The sequence below is a fragment of the Belonocnema kinseyi genome, chromosome 9 (genome assembly GCF_010883055.1).
Source record: "Belonocnema kinseyi isolate 2016_QV_RU_SX_M_011 chromosome 9, B_treatae_v1, whole genome shotgun sequence".
Taxonomy (NCBI): domain Eukaryota; kingdom Metazoa; phylum Arthropoda; class Insecta; order Hymenoptera; family Cynipidae; genus Belonocnema; species Belonocnema kinseyi.
The window spans coordinates 85,175,450-85,193,554 of NC_046665.1; the positions used below are offsets into that span (position 1 = coordinate 85,175,450).

At 27.0% G+C, this 18,105-nt stretch overlaps 1 protein-coding gene across 1 annotated transcript in view; it reads right to left on the reverse strand.

The window, feature by feature from the left end:
* The window catches only part of LOC117180126 (sialin), a 30,695-nt gene extending 13,347 nt beyond the window's left edge, over positions 1-17,348 (reverse strand). Inside the window, exons 1-5 of the mRNA XM_033372470.1 lie at positions 17,177-17,348; positions 5,332-5,513; positions 4,697-4,930; positions 2,492-2,579; positions 2,185-2,411 (exon numbers count right to left, since the gene is read on the reverse strand). Coding sequence (XP_033228361.1) covers positions 2,185-2,411; positions 2,492-2,579; positions 4,697-4,930; positions 5,332-5,513; positions 17,177-17,189 — 744 coding nt within the window. The 5' untranslated portion in view covers positions 17,190-17,348. The remainder of the gene's footprint in view (positions 1-2,184; positions 2,412-2,491; positions 2,580-4,696; positions 4,931-5,331; positions 5,514-17,176) is intronic.
* Positions 17,349-18,105: the final 757 nt, after the last annotated feature.

Sequence of the window (18,105 nt, forward strand, 5' to 3'; positions counted from 1 at the left end):
TACAAAAATTAATTAAATTCAAATTAAATTCTTTCAAATTTATTCTTTTAAAGCAAAAAAATGAATGCCTTAAAAATTTAACTGTTTGAGAGTTGCAAATCCATAATCATTATTTAAAATTTAAAATTATACAAGTTTTAAAGATGATAAGTATATTATCAAGTATCAAATTAAGTGATGTTCAAACTGAATGATAGATTTTTTATAAAAAGTGAGCTTTCTTTTTAAAAAATCACTGTCATTGTCACCGTTCAAGATTGAAGAATTTAAAATATCTTGAACCTTAAGAGTTTGATTATTATAAAAATTTTGAAAATTATACGCCAAATTGTTGAATTTTCATATAAAATTATGTATTTTGAAAAAAAAAATTTTTTTACAAGCCTTACAGAAAAATGTAATAGTTTATATTTAAATCAAAAAAGATTTTAATTTGTAGTCAAAAATAGTTTAATTAAATCAAAAAACACGAATTTTCAACAAATTAGTGGTATTTTCAACTCAAATAGATTAATTTATTGGACCAAAAAGGTCAATTCTCTACAAAATAGTTTAGTTTTTAACGCAAAAATATGATTTTTTGACGAAAAACTTCATTTCCAACAAAACTGTTCAATTTTAAAACAAGAAACAACATTTTTAGTTTAAAAATTAATTATTACAAAAAAATTTCAAGAAAATAGTTAAATTTTTATCTGAAGAAATAATCTTTTAACTGAAATGATTAATCTTCAACTAAAAATATGAATTTTTAAATAAACATAAATTTACAACCAAAAAGATGAATTTTCAACTGAAGGAGAAAAAAGAAACAAATTAAAATGGGATGGATAATTTTTCATTCCTAAAAATAAATATGTAACCAAAAAATAACTTCCCGTAAAATAGTAAAATTTCCAACCGAATAGTTCAAGTTTCAGTTGTAAATTGTAATTAGAAAAATTTGTAAAATGAAAAATATACTATTAGCATGTATCAAATCATGTGATATTCAAAGTGATTAAATCTTTAAAGTTTAATTATTTTTAAAACTTTGAAAGTTAAACGCTTACTAATTGAATACTTTCAAAATAAATTAATTCAAACTTGAAGCCTTAATAATTAAACAATTTCAAAATTTTTTCTAAAAAGAAGTGTTCTTGAATTAGGATCTGAAAACTAAGTCGCTAAAAATGATTAATTTTTAATTTGTGCATCTCAAGTTTCAAAATTAAATTATTTTAATTTAAAGTGCAAAATAAATAAGTTAAAAAACATTGATAAAGCATTTCCATGAGGTACAGCATTATGTTTGTTGAAAACAATTTCATAAGATGTTAAACTTCAATGTGAATAAAGTGAGAAAATGAATCTGAAGATTAGTAGCATAGCTGTGACTGAGCAAGGTTCTATTTCATGCTGATTTTAAGGTTGTGTTTCAGTCTAATTTACCGACAGTGGGCATTACCAGTGTCCAGTGATACAGATTTCGACTAGGTTACCATTTTACCATTGGTCGGTAAAACAAGGAGGTCGGAAATTTTTATACATGGACATAGGAAACAAGGGATTAGGCATGTCATTGCGGGGTTGATGCAATGAGGGGGGAGGTCCGCCACCTTTTGATGTCCCGCGACAAACATGGCAGCGCCCACATGATTATATTTTCATGCACAAATTGTCGGCAAAAATGCTCGTACGCATAATCAAATGGCACATCGTAAGATGGCGGCTCTCCCCGCTCATGGAATTCTCCCCCCCCTTCCGTGGATTCAACCCCGCTTACACAAGTTAGGATGGCATGCCTAGCCCCGTGTTTCCTATGTCCATGTTTTTATATTATAATTGTACAATCGGTCGGTAAATCAGAAGCTGGTAATTTTTTAGATTATAATTTTATCAATGGTAGATAATAAAAATCCCTGTCATGGATCGAGCTTCCGTCGCTATGGTGCAACCTTACCAACCAAAAATTTACTACAAGTATTGCCTCTACTTGGAAGTTTACGCATGCGCATCGTGTTGTATTTTGTCGAAGTATATATAAGGTTTTTGAAAACGAAGTGAGAGTAGGTTCGAATATTCTGGAAGTTTATTACGCATGCGCATATGATCGTACAGAACCTTGCTCAATCGGTATGAGCTCAGTACTCTCATAGCTATACTACTAAAATTATTAATAATACTTTTAAACAGAATATTTACGTGAGAACTCTTGTGAAGGGATTGGTTCAAAGAAGAGGCAATGAGTTCCTTTTCCTCTAAAGTGATGAACCACTTTTGCTTTTCAGGAGAATCTTCAACCATAAGCCACCAAGCAGTGCACCAAATTAGGCAAAGAGAACCTTCCACATAGAAAATCCAAACCCAGCCAAAATGATCAGCCAAAAGTCCAGAGAGCAATAAAGCAATTACCGTTCCCAAAGCAGTTCCTATAAAAAAATAAAATTTAAATAAATGCAGTATTACGTAGAGTAGAAATAAGATTCTGATATGCTTCTGAATTTTTTACCTGCATAAATGATAGAAGTTAGGACACTTCTTTCGCTTGGCGGAGCCCATTTTGATACCATTACATGCATGGCCGGGAAGGTAACACCCTGAGAAAAGTTTTGATTCAAAAAATAAATTTGACAGAGAGTGGAAATAAAGAAACCAGGGCTCCTACAGGTCAGGGAATTCTGGAAAGTTAACAAATTTTAAGCCAGTCAGGGTTATTTTGGGGAGAAACCCTAAAAGAGCCGAGGAATTTCCGAAAAACGGAAGTTGATTTTATTATTTCGTTGAAAATTTAACAATTTAAAAAAAATTATTCATTTTGGTTGAAAATTCAAGTGTTTTTTTTTTTGAAGTTCATATTTTGTTGTTAAAAATGTATCTCCTTTAGAAGAAAATTAACTTTTTTTGTCGAAAATTCATATTATTAGTATTAACATTTTTTGGTTGAAAATGCCACTGTTTGGTTGATGTCTCAACTATTTTGTTGACTTATTTTTTTTTCTTTAAATCAATTTTTTCACTCAAAATTTAACTATTTCATGTTTGGCTGAATATTCAGGTCTTATTGTATAAATTGGAATTTTTTGTGCTAAAAATGCAACTATTTTGTTGCAAATTTGTCTTTTTTGGTCGAATTTTAATTATTTTTTTGACAGACAATAAATTTAAATATTCAATTTTTGGTAAAAAATGTATGTTTTTTAGTTGAGAATTTTTCTATTGGTAGAAAATTTATTTTCTTTCTTGAAAATTCAACTATTTTGTAGAAAATTGATCTTTTGTTTGTTAAATTCAACTGTTTTTAGTTAAAAATTAAAACATTTTTTGGGGGAAATATCAATTATTACATTTTTCGTTTAGAATTAATCTTTTTTGAATTAAATATATACTCTTATATTTTTCGTTTATAATTAATCTTCTTTTATTGAAAATTCAACTACCAAGTTCAAAGTGGAACTACTTAGTTGAAAATACATTTTTTTGCTTGATGTTTGATCATTTCAGTTGGAAACTTGTTTTTGGTTTACAGTTGAAGTTAATCTTGTTTATTTAGTTAATTATTTGTCTTTTTTCGTAAATTCGATTGTTTTTGTTTAAAAATGCAATTAACTAGTTCAAAATGGAACTACTTAGTTAAAAATTAACTTTTTTTTGGTTGGTGATTTACAATTTTAGTTTAATCACATTTTTGGGCGAAAAAATTAATTTTTGTGGAGATTTCTTTTTTGTTTTGATTGAAAATTATTGGTATTGACTATGAATTTAATTACTCCATGTTTGGTTGAAAATTTATCTTCTTGAGATAATGATTCAACTCTTTTGTTGCAAAATTCGTCTTTTTGGTTTACAAATTCATCTCTTATCGTAGAAATGTCATATTTTTATCTGAAAATGCTATTGTTTGTTGAAAATTAATCTGTTTGGTTGATAATTCAACTACTTTGTTAAACTCTCTTCTTGCTAATTATATTTATTTATTTTTTTTACTGAAAATGTGACGATTTTATTTTTGCTTTAAAATCAATCTTTTTTTGAAAATTCGCCTTTTTGGTTGAAAGGTTAACTACACTGTCGAAAATTGTTTCTTTCTTGTTGTTGAAAACTATTTGTTGTCACTAAAAATTTAATTATTTCACTTTTGGTAAAAAAATTATGTTTTTAAATTGAAACCAAATTCATGCATTTTCTGGAAACGATCTTTTGACCCCCCCCCCCCCCCCCCCCCCCCTTCTAACCATCATTACAAACAGTAATGTTTTAGGAAAACCATAAAATTGTCTTAAGCGTAATTTTTCGATAATCCGTTATAAAATTCCTTACGACTTTTGTCCGTAAACGTCCTTAGGATAAATTTAGAAACAAACATTTCTTTGCATTACAATTATTGATGATTTTATGTATTTTTTATTGTAATAGGAACAATATTCATGGATGAAATAGAATTGGGAAAAATATTTCGTTCATTTGAACGTTCAGAGTTTCAGGTACAGGATTTTTTTCACACCAGTAAAAAAATGTATAATGGTGAGTGAAAATTAAAAATTTGTCAGAGAAAAGCCAGGGAATTTCGAAATAGAGATTTCGTAACAACCCAAACATTTTAAATTGATAAAAATATAAATTCGCAGAGGTTTTATTAAAAGAATTTGTTATCTAATCGTAGATTCAAAGAACTGATCTGACTTGGTATTTAATAAATTATAATTTAAAATCGTACCCCGCCAAGACCTTGTATAAATCTCATGGCGATAAAGAGCGAATAATGCATCTGCGCAGCAACAGGTGAGAGAAGCGAAGCGATAACGTTTAGTAAAACGGATGCATTCATCACCCACTTTGCAGAAAGCAGCTCTGACATTCTTCCTGCTGGTATCAATGATACTAAGTACCCCCAAAAATATGAAGCCTTAATGAGTCCTTGAAGAGGCTCATTCCAAACGAACGGTCCATCCTAAAAAATAAAAAAAATCTCCTCGAAAAACATTTTTTTTTTAATTTTCCTTGGCAGCAGTATAGCAGCAGGGATTTTGGGACAGGGTTCTGTTCCGATCTAAACTACAGTCAACCATCCGCCGGTCATTTCCGACAGACAGCATTAATCGGATGCCTGGTAGGAACTTTCATTGCCAACTACCTACATTATAGCGAGTTTAATTATCTTCTGTCGGTAAAGTAGGAATATATATTACCTTCAGTCGGCCAAGCAGGGACCTAATATAGACTCTCATTGCAGCCTATGAGGTGGGTTTTACTTTACTTTGCCGCTAAGCGACCAGCCGTTGTTGAACTAAGTAAGGAACCATGGCCCAGAAGCCCTACTGCTATACTACTATTGGGTCATTTGCCACCTACTGGAACTGATTTTGTTGTTGAGTTTACGGTTTCATTTGATAATAATTTAACTGCTGTGTGGTTCACCATTGCGACAATTGCTACACTTGCATTAACTTTAAATCCATAAATAATAGCCATGCCGATGGAACCCATAATGGCCATCATATATCTCATGGGTAAACCTCCACCATGTCGATTTTCTGGAAAAAGATCCGGAAATTAGGGTTTGCATTTAAGAAATTATGATACTTTAAGATATTTCTAAGGTTGTGATATAAAATATTAGTTTTCGGATTTTTTGTGCTACATTTTCAAAATTGAAAGATCTGCAACTGTTTCCAATTTATAGACCTTGCACTCTTTTCCCTATTCTCTTCTTTTCCACTTTAAACAAAATTCTTCTTTAGATTAGATTAGATTTTTGACTCTACGTATACCAATTTTCGGGGGCTCCCATATTTAAGTTCCTCCTCCTTCATCAGATATCGTCAGGCATTACAATTATCTCTTATAAGAATTCGTCTTTTTGGTTTTAAATTACATTTCTTTCGGTAAAAATGTCATATTTTCTGTTTAAATCATTAAGGGCATGTGATACTTAGAAAATAGTCGATTTTACCAGTTTTAGGTTCCCCCGGCTTTTTTTCTAGAATAATACATATTTTGTCTTCAAAAATTGGGAAATGACAGCGAACATGCTAACGGACGTCCCCACACTTTTTTTGTAGGCTACTTTAAAAAAGTTTTATTTAGCAAAATGTGATTAATTTGCATATCGCTTAGGAATTAGTATCAATTTATTCAGTGTTAGATTCCCCCGGCTTTTTTCCTAGGATAAGAAATATTTTGCCTTAGAAATCTGGGAAATGATAGCGAACATGCTAACGGACGTCCCACACACTTTTTTTGTATTTTTTTATCAAAAAATTTTTGATATTGCTAACAACGTGCGTCTATTTTTCGAGGTTATGTATGTTACAATTCACCCGAGCGTTACTTTCGAACTACACAACATTTATATTCGAAAAATTTGGACTTACAAATAAACATAGTAACTAATCTCCCAAAACTAACTTTATTTGCAGGCAATCAAAAAAGTTTATTTCATAAATAATCTCCAGATTATCGGAATGGCAGAGATGAAAAACGACGTAACCTCAAAATAATGCATATGCATAAAATTTTTATTTAGCACACTGGATTTTTTTGTTATTATCCCTCAAAAAAGAGTTCGGGGACGTCCTTTATGATATTTTATAGCATCTCCGAATTCAGTTTTTAAACATTTTCATTTTTGTTGAAAAAAGCTGGGGAAACTAAGTATCACATGCCCTTAAATAATAAACTTTTCTTCGATAATTTACCTAGGAAATTCTTTCTTTCTAAAAATTAAGCTTCTTAGTGATTTTTTTAATTGAAGATTCATCTGTTTGATTGAACATTTAACTTTTTTGTGATAATATGTTGTTTTTTTTTTGTAGAAAATTAAATCTTTCAATTGTCTATGGGATCGTCCACAAATTACGTAAGACGTTTTTCTTTTGTTTATATCGTTGTGTCCCTCTCAACTTCACAGCAATTTTATGCTCGTCTTTGTTCAAACAAAAGGAAAACGTCTTACGTAATGTGTGGACGGTCCCTAATTTATTGTTTCATTTTTGGTTGAAAATTAACCTTTTTTAGTTGAAAATTAAACTATTCAGTTGAAAATTTACGTATTTCGTTAAAAAGTCATTTTTTGGTTCAATATTCACATCTTTGGATAAAAATAGAAAATATTTTTATAAAAATTCAATTTTTGTTGAAAATTCAACAACTTGGTAGACATTATTTTTCTTCTTGACTGAACAATCTCCCTTTGTTGAAAACCAACGGATTTTGTTAAAAATTGGTATTTTTGGTTTGAAATGTTATATCTTTTGATATAAATGTCTTCTTTTTGGTTAAAAAAATACAACTCTTTGGTTCAGTATTAATCTGTTTTTCAAGATTTAACTATTTTCCTTAAAATATATTCTTGTTGGTCGAATTTAACTGTTTGTTTATTGAAAATTAAATCTTTTGTTGCAGTATTACACTTTATTACTAAACTATTATTAAACAGTATTAAGCAGTATTAAACAGATTAAACCTTTCCTTGAAAATTTATTTTTTTAATTATTTTTTGCTGAATATTAATGTGCTTGCTGGTATTTCTTTGATTAAAAATGATCTGATCCTAAGAATGTTAATTTTTGTAAAAGATTCGGTTTTTATTGCTTTATATTCAAAAATTGGTTTGACATTTTTCCTTCATGAATGAAAAATCTTCTTTGGGTTAAAATGCAATAATTTGGTTGAAAATCCATCTTTTTCGTTTGCAATTTCATCTCCCTTGGTAAGAATTCAATCCTTTTTTTTTGCTCAATATCAACTGCTTTATTGATAAATAATTTTCTTTGGTTGATAATTCAACTATTTTGTTGAGAATTAATCTTTTCCAGTCAAAAATTCAACTTCTTCGTTGAAAATTTTTCATTTTTTTGGTTGAAGAATCATCTTTTTTTTGAAAATTCAACTATTTTATTGAAAACTTTACTTTTTGACGGAAATTTGTTATTTATGATAAAAAACTAATCTTCTTGTTTGAAAATTCACCTTTACGAGTTGCAAATTGAAATTTTTTGGTAGAAAATTAAACTATGTGGATGATACAAACTTGGTTTTTTGTTGCAAATTCATCTATTTTTTTTAAATTTCGTCTTTGTGGTTGAACAATTCAACAATTTGGTTGCATTTGTTTTCTTTCTTAGAAGAAAAATCTTTTTCGGTTGAAAATGTAATATATTTCGACCTTGAAATCTTAGGAATATCTTGTAATTGTTAGGGTACTTTTAACATGGAATTTATATATTTAATTGAAAAATCGTTTTTTTTAGTTAAATCAAATTTTTTTAAATTAACAAATTTAAATCTTTTTTGGTAAAAATATTAACAACTACATAATCTTTTTCAGAATTCATCTTTTTGGAATTATGATTTAATTACTTCGTTGAAAGCTACTCTTTTGTTAAAAATTAATTTTTTGAATTAAGATTCATTATTTTGATGAAAAATTCATCTCTTTGGTTAAGAAGCTAACTTTTTTTGATTCACTTTTATTTGTTTCTTGAAAATTTATTTTGATTTTTGTTGGAAAATATTTTTTTTACTAAAAATTTAACTTTTTACTTTTTGGTTGACAAATTATCTTTTTTGGTTGGATATTCGACTGTTTTTGTAGAAATTAATCTTCTGGGTTAAAAAATAATCTTTTTGTTGAAAGTTCAATGGTTCTAGCTAAAGACTAATCATTTTCGTTGCAACTCAATTTTGATTTTCACATTCAACTAGTCCAGTTGAGGATTCATCATTTTAGTTGAAAATTCATCATTTTGTTTGAAAATATAGCTATGTGTTTAAAAATTAGTTTTGTTTTTATTAAAAATTAGCTTTTTACAGGAAAATTTAACTATTATAATTGATAATTACATCATTTTAGTTGAAAATTCATCTCTTTGGCTACAAATTAACTTTTTAACTGAAAATTTAACTACTTAATTGTTGGTTGTGAATTTATCTTTTTAATTGAAAATTCATGCATTTTCGTAAAAATTCCTATTCTTTAGTAGAAATTAATCTTTATTTAGTGGAAATTTATCTTTTTCAGTTCAAAATTGAACTATTTCGTTGCAAATTCATGTATCTTGTTTTAAAAAATCGTCTTTTTTGTAGCAAATTAATCTTCTTGTTAAAAAAATTATCTATTTGATTAAAACTTCAAGTATTCCAATTAAATATTTATCATATTAGTTAAAAATTCTTCTTTTTGGTGAAAATAAAACTACTTGGTTGGTAGTGAAACTAAATTTGTTTTTAAAATAAATCTTTTTTTTTAATAAGCTTTTTTTTAACTAAAAATTTAACTATTTCATTTTTGGTTAAAATCGATCTTTTTTATTTCAAATTTTAGCTATTTGTTCGAAAATTCAACTATTTGGTTAAACTTTTATCTATATTTTTAAAAATCGAAATTTTTACTTGAAAAGTTAGGAATTTTAAGCGTTTTAAACGAAATTTAATATAGTACCCACATTATATTTAACTAAATATGCACTAAGTTTTAAGTAAGTTTAGTAGATCTTTTTAGTATTATTTAATTATTTAATTAATCGACCGTATTATTTCAAATATTTATTTCAAAATATTTTGTAATATTAATTGAATTCCTAGAAACTGAACAAAAAGCCTTATTTATAATAAACTCGCGTAATTTTATACATATTCCGAGTCAATCGTTTAAAAAAGTGTGAAATACTTTCATGGTTCTATGCTATGAAAAATTATGCCCTGAAAAATCTTAGAATTGTCAGGGAATTTTTTTCCAGGATTTGAGTAGTCTTGGCTTCTAATTCCGAGTTAAAAAAATTTTTAATTTTCAGGCTTCTACGTTTAATAGTTTTTATTTTGAAACTTTATAAATTCTAGGGCAGAACATTGGAAATCTGCAATTTAAAGATCCTCAATCATGATGAATACGATCATGTTACTTTAATTTTATCATCCCATTTTAAATTGAAAGTGACCTTGATTTCGCATTTACTTATTGATTATTCCTGATGGTAATCCATCAAATTTAATTTTAAATTAATTTACAGCTATAAATAATTTTACAGGACCGACTTGCATGATAAAAAAACTGGAACCTGAGGTAAAAATCAAAACAGGTTTGATGGCATGCCAAATGGCAAAAAACTTATTGGGTCTTTGACTTTATTTTGTTTGAAGTATTCACGAGTTGCATGTTCACAAAGTATACCCGTCGATTCTTGATACTCCCACGCAATCGATATCTTATACCAAATCTGGGACGGCGAACATAATTAAAAATTAAAACCTAATTATCTTCTAAACTTAGATGCACTTTGAAAACAAAGAAACATTTTTATTAAGATTTTATTTAATTTTGAAAAAAAATAATAAAAATCCATAAAACATTTGCAGACTTGGCACTCTTTCCATTATTCTATTCTTTTTCCCTATTGTAAACGATTTATATTTTTTCTCCTGTATTCGAAAAACTTTCAATTTTTTCACGTTTTTTTTTTGCTTAAATGCGGACTGAATCAATTGAACTCATTAAAAAGAATCAAACTTTTTTTGGTTAAAAGTCGTCTTTTCTTTTTATCGAAAATTTAACTATTTGTTTGAAAGCTGAACCGCTTTCTTATCAAATTTTCTTTCGTAAAAATTTAAATATTCCATATTTGGTTTAAAATTGATCGTTTTAGTTGGAAATTAAAGCATTAAAATTTACATTGAGAATTCACCTTTTTTCAACTGTTGAAATCGTTCTTTTTTTTGTAAAATTACTTTATAAATTGAAGATTCATCTCTTTGGTTGACAAATGAACTATTTTGTTGAAAATTAATTTTTTGAACAGAAAAGGAAACTTTTCCATTTTTAGTTCATCGTTTTTGGTTGAAAATTCAACTGGTAGAAAATTAATTTTTTTGGTTGAATTTCATATTTTCGGGTTAAAAATTCAACTTTTTGTAGAAGATTCATCTCTTTTTTATAAAAAAAAAATCGATCTTTTTCTATTGAAAATTATTTTTAACTAAAAATTCAACTTAAATGATATTTTGAATGTAAAATCCATGTATTTTGTTGAAACTTTTTCTTGTTTGGTAGAAAATTAATGTTCTTGATAAAAATTATGCTTTTTCAGTTGAGTATTTAACTATTTTGTTAAAGGTTCGTCTTTTTTGGTTGAATTTAACTGTTTTTAATTAATTTTTTTTTTGTTTAAATGCCAACTATTATATTTTTGTTTAAAATTCATACATTTTGAATGAAAACGTAATTACTTGGTTGATAGTTGAACTAATTTGGTTCAAAATGTAATTATTTTTTTAAAAACTCGTTTTTATTTTGGATAATAATCCATGATTCATCTTTTTGGCTTGAAAATTTAACTATTTTGTTAGTCATCTTTTTGGCTCTAAAATTGGATTGTTTTGTTGAACATTTATATTTTTAGGAAGAAAATTCGCCTTCTTGGCTTAAAAATGTATTTTCTGATAGAAAAATGATCTTGTTTGGCTGTACGTATATTTTTTTCTTTGTTGAGAATCAAACTATGCTGTTAAAAAATTTAATTTTTTCTTGAAAATGTATCTTTCTAAGTTACGAAATTAACGTTTTTTTATATATTCGACTGTTTCTCTTGAAAAATCAACTCTTTTATCTATAATTTATCTATTTTTAAAGAAAACATTTATTATTTAAAACGTATTCTATTTTGGTCAAGTATTCAACTATTTGATTGAAAATTATTTGTTTTTTTTTTTAACTTAACTGTTTGCTGCAAAATAATTTGTTTTTGTTGAGGATTGAACTATTTTAATGAAAATTCTTCTTTTGGGGTTGAAAAATTCATATTTTTGGTTACAAATTTAACCATTTTATTGAAAATACGTCTTTTCGATGGAAAATTATTTTTTTGGTGGAAAATTCATCTATTGGGTTGAAAATCAACTTTTTTGAAGAAAACTCAACTGTTTTGTAAAAAATTCGTCTTTTTCCATTGAAAATTCTACAATTTGTTGATTCTACAATCTCTTTTGTTGAAAATTAATATTTTCTGCTGGAAAATTGAACTATTTTGTAGAAAATTTGTTGTTTTTTTATTTGTTTGAAAATTCAAATATTTTTATGATAGTTCAACTACTTTGATCAAAATTAATTTCCTTGATTCTGAAACTTTATGTTTTTGGCAGAAGATTGAACTATTCGTATTTTTGGTGGAAAATTAATTTTCTCTGTAGAAGATTTAATCATTGGGTTCAAAGTTAGCTTTTTGTTGAAAACTTAACTTTTTTGTAGAAAATCCGTCTTTTTTACTTTAAAATTCAACAATTTCTTTGACTTTTTTATTTTCTGACTGAAAAACCTTTCTTTGTTTAAATGAAACTCTTTTTTTGAAAATTCGTCTTTTTAATTCAAATATTCATCATTGTAGGCTGAAAATTCAACAGTTTTGTTAAAATTGGCCTCTTTTGATTGAAAACTCAACTATTTTGTTCTAAATACAACTGTTTTTTAAATATTTTATTTGTTTGTTGAAATTACAACTATTGGGCTGAATATTGATCTCTTTTGGTGGAAAATATTTTGCTTGAAAATTCCACTATTTTGTTACAAAATGCAATATATTTCGACTCGAAATCTGATAGGAATGTTTTTTTATGTTATAGAATTAGGTCAAATCTATTTCGGTGTAAGCGTAATCCACCCGGTTCTAGAAGTTCATATGGAAAAAATGAGAAAGGGAAGCGTAGGAGAAGGTGTACATTTTAAATTAATATCGAATTCTCCTGTTGCATATTTTAGCAATGTGTTCGTTCCACAACACCGCTCCGAATGAGACCGCTGATCAATCTCTCTAAAAATCACCCCACGTAAAGAGCTTTATAAAGTCATGATATAATATAGGCTTAAGTTAATTTTATTTTCAACAATTTATTGCCCTATTATTTCCCTATTTTCTTTGAAAGATGACCCTATTTCCCCTGGTTTTATGAACATTTTAGAATGTGAAGTCTGCATTTGTAGAAGCTTGATTATTATGCGATATTATTTTTTATTGATAATTGTTTAAAATTTTCTAAATCTATCCACTCATAATGCTGATTATGTCTTCCTCGAATTTGAGGTCAGATAAAAATGTTGCTTAGTGCGATTAAAGCTAAGCTTTCAAGATTAAACTGCAAGCTCCTGAAAGCTGTTTTCAAAATGCAGAGTGACACTGGACTGAATACACTTTCTGTGCGATCTTTTTTTCTTTTGATCCTTCTTGAGCTGACATTTAACTAATGAAATAACTCGGTTGGTCCACCGACGAAGAAGATTATTTTGAGAACAGATCGTGAGCTACGTCATAATACAACGAGTATGGTGCATCAAAAATAACTTCTCTTCGATTTCCATCTTAATATTTAAAAATTATTTCTTCAAGAAGACTATTCAATATTTTTGAGTGCATAAAAATATCACAAATTTCATATCATGTGATACAAAAAAAATTAAAAATAGATTCGGTTTCAACTTCTTTTCGAAAATCGAGTTCAATTGTTGACTTTCTTAATTCTCCAAGAATTCAGTTTACGATGTGTATTTCTGAAATATTTTACCTTACAGATTTTCCATTTCAGGTATTTATTTTTAGTAGTACCATTTAAATTTAAAGAATTTTGAAACGCCGGTTTGGAGACTTAAATAATTAAAAATTAAAAGATTTTAAATTTGAAACTTTTGGATAAAAACCGTATTAAATAAAATGTAAATTAAATCATGATTTTTAAAACTGAACTATAGTTCGAGTGTTGAGAATTGAACAATATTTAATTTTATAAGACAATTCTAAATCTGTTACAAATTTAAAAATTCAGAGATTTTTACGTTCAAAATTGAATTTTTTCAAAACAAAATTCTTAGTATTAAACTTCTGATTAAAATCTTATGAACTATTTTCAAGTTTAAAATAATTTCAAAATAATAGATTTATAATTAAACGCTTTTATATACTTTAAACTCCTATTGAAGCATTCTTTCAATCTGAAATAGCCCACTCAGTTTGAAATTTTTGTAAATAAAAATATAACCATTTGGAATATTTAGAAAAATGTGATGGCTTATTTAAAATAAACAATTATGAATCAAAAATTGAAAACTAAACAGTTTAAAACTAAATTATTTTAAATAGAAAGCCTTGTATCATTTTTATAGATTTTATAGACATTTTATATAGATTGTTGAACGAGGAAATTTTTATTTTTGTTAAATTGGCAGAGCGACATTGTATATTTTTAAGATATTTATCGAGATGTAAATGAGGATATTTTGGTTTTCAATGTTTTATGAATTGAAAGAATTAAGGGAACTTTTTTTTTATTTTTTACAAGTTTGAAGAAAGAAAAGTTTCGTTTTCAATTGTTTTTTTAAATTAAAAAAGGCCCTTTTGTGTTTTTGTAATTTTTATTCAGTTAAAAGGTTGACATTTTTTCTAATTATTAGAGGTCACATTTTTTCTTTTTATAATGTTTTTTAGTTAGGGGTAGAATGATTTATTTTCATTAATTTTTTAATTAGAAAAGCGAAGCCTTTTTATTTTAAAAATGTTTATATAGTTGAAAGGAGCGACACTTTTTTCTGAATGGGAAGAAGCCATTTTTTGTTTTTAGCATTTTCACTAAGTTGAAGTTGGTAAGTTTTTATTTTCAATCTTTTTCTCTGAATATGAAGGAGGGTAATTTTATATTTTAAAGATTTCTATCAAGTTGGAAAGAAGGAAATTTTGTTTTTTAATATTTCATCATTTTTTTCTTTTCGGTATTTTGTCTTGAATTGAAGGTGATGAGTTTATATTTTTAATATTTTTCTCTTAATTAAAAGAGGGCAATTTTATATTTTAAAGATTTGTAGGAGAGGCCCTCTTTTGTTTTTATCATTTAATGTATTTGAAATATGTTTTTAGAAGAATTAAGAAATCTTTTATTTCTAACATTTTTATTTAGTTGGAATGGAGGAAATTGTGGCTTTCTGTTTTTTCTGAATTTGAAGAGGGCATTTATTTTAAAGATTTTTATAGTGTTAGAATTCATAATTCTCATTTTTGTTTTTAATTAGAAAAGGCCTGTTTTTGTTTTTATAATCTTTATTAAGTTAAAAGGGATGACATATTCTTGTCTTTTCTGAATTGGTAGAAGCCATTTTTTCTTTTTAACATTTTTGTAGAGTTTCAATGTTTTACGAAGTGGACAAAAAATTTATTTCAAACAGTTTTTCTAAGTTGCAAGGGAGAAAATGTACGCTTTCACTTTTTTTTCAATTAGCAGAGGCCCTTTGTTGTTTTTATCATATTTATTATTTAGAAATTATAAAATTTTGGTTCCGCTTTTTCTGAATTGGCTGACGCCATTTTTTTCTTCTTAAAATTTTTATTGAATTTAAGGGAAAATGATTTATTTTCAATTTTTTAAATTGGAATAGACGTATTTTTTGTTTTAATCATTTTTATTGAGCTGGAAGGGAGTTAATTTTGGATTTCAATTTTTTTTTTAATTAGAAAAGGGAACTTTTTTATTTTTTAAATTTTTATAGAGTTAGCAAGGGAGATATTTTGGTTCTTTATTTTTTTCTGAATTAGAAGAGACCATTGTTTCTCTTTGGAATATTTATTGAGTTGAAGAGGGGAACTCGAAATTTATTTTTCCGAATTGGAAGAGGGATATTTTTGCAGATTTTCTGTTGTTTGGAAAGATGGAACTTTTGGTTTCGATTTTATTCTAAATTAGGAAAGAAAAATTTTTTATTATTAAGATTTTCATTCAGTTGGAAGGTAGGAAATTTAGATTTTTAAGTTTTTCTGAATTGAAAGACGCCAATTTTTTACATTTTTATTTAGTGGCTGGGTGGGGGGGGGGGATAGGTTATTTTCAGCATTCAGATAAAACAGGGGAACTTTTAATTTTTAAATGAAAACTGAACGATTCAATTTATAAAAATAATGTTGCAGTTTAATGAAATTTATTATAAAATTGTTTAATTGAAAAATCTTGCAATCTTCCGTTTTATGCGTGCAAATTATTGCATGTTTTAATTTTAAAAAGTTTGATTTAAAATGTTTGTCAGTTTTAATTTTAAAATATTCATATTCAGATTAATTACTTTATCAGTACTTTAATTTGCAGGTCAGTTTTGACTAATTAAAATTAAAAAATTCCGTTTTGAGAATTCGAAATTTTTAATTTCAATGACCGTGAAAAACATTTTTAAACCGGGAATTTTTTTCTTGATTCAAACGTCCACGCTGAGGTAGTAAATCAATCAATGTTACAAGTACAGTTAGTGGTTCAATTCTTAAATGTGATTTAAAGTTGAATAGCACGAAGCGTAAGAATCAAATCCCTTAATAAAGATAGAATAAAATAAGATACTGTTGAGATTTAAAAATTAAAGAATTCAAGGGTCTTATTGTAAGTGATAATAAATGAAAAGAATTTAATGGAAAACTATAGAATTTTTGCAATAAAATAATAAATAAAAAATGAAATAAAAAAAAATTATTATCTACATTTGCATTTGAAATGCATGTGGGCACATTGCGTCAGATAGGGGAAGCATTGATTCCACGATACAGGGTCGATGAATAATGAACCCAAAACCCAGATTTACAGAAAAAATGATTTTCTGTAAATTTAAAATAAAATTTTTTAATTCGTACACAAAAGTTAAAATATCTAAATTAATAAAAAATAAATTTTTTAGTTACACTTATTTAAAAACTTTGTTCCAAGTTATTTAAAAAATTTCTATTGTTAAATTTTGAAGATTTAGGAGCAACCAAAGAAATTTAAATTTAATAAAAATGTTCCATTTTTTTGTCATTCCTCATCGATTATATTTGAAGGTGACTTGAAGGTCAAGGAATGAATCCCCGTTGAAATAAAATTTTGAGTTAAATTTTAAAGATCCCTGTTTGAGAATAAATTTTCTATAAAATGAATAAAATAGGAGGCATCTATATTAGACACGCCAGCCGGAATGACGAAATAGAAACACGTGGTTTTGAAAGTCTCGTCAGCCTGGCAAGAAATCGGCTAAAAGAAATTTTAGATTGGAGAAAGAAATATTCTATGTTAAAATGAAAGTTTCTTTCCTGTCAAAGATTTTGAAACACTATTGACTTAAAAGAAAGGAAAAATCAAATCAGTACATAATTATATTACAAAATATTTTATAAATAAATTTGCAATAAAATAATTTTTTATAATTACTTACCATGAATTGCCATGATTTAAATGTAAAATAGCCTTTAATATTATACTTCTTTCAAACAATAAACTTGCATTTTGGCACTTTTAATCACTTTTTCGTTTTTCAATGCACTTTTTATATAACTGTATAATACTTTTGCTTAAATAATGAGTAAAATGAGATCATAATAAATTAATTAGATTTATTCCAAGGGGGGGGGGGGGGCAGTATTTATTATAAATTTATAAAAAATTAGGGACAAGGAAAATTGTAAAAAAATGGCTTAAAATAAAATATTTTTGAATTTTATCAGGGACTCTGGAGAGTTGAATTTGACCCGAAGTTCTCCGGGCTGTTGGAGAAGGAAAACTGCCGGTTCGAGCATTCTATAACCGCGTATAACCTGGAATCGTGAGGCGCAAACTTACTATTTGTTGCGTAGATTTTCTCACGCGGATATCGATCTGACAATCCCTTTTCGTAAAGAAAAGGGGATCAGAATTATTCGTACTTCAAAAATTTATTATTTTTTTATTTATTATATTTTAGAAGATAACTGAATTTTTGATACAAAGGGACGAATTTTTTCCGAAATAAGAAGAATGTTTAATAAAACAGTTTAATTTTAGTCCAAAAGAGGTAACTTTAAAAAAATAAATTAAATTTTCAACAATATAGTTCAATTTTTAACCAAATAGTTACATTTTCTAATCAAAAACATAAATGTTCAACCAAAAATGGAACAATGAAATTTCTAGTTGAAAAAATTAAATTTCAACCAAAGGGAGGAATTTTCAACTAAAAATATGTGACATTCAACCAAAAAGGCGAATTTTTAACCTCTTGTCTCTCGCGTAGCTTAGTGTGTAAGAGCATTAGACCGTCAATCTTAGTTTCAGATCTCAGTGGAGCTAGAGGGCAATTTTTTGCGAATTTAGAAATAAAAATCTATA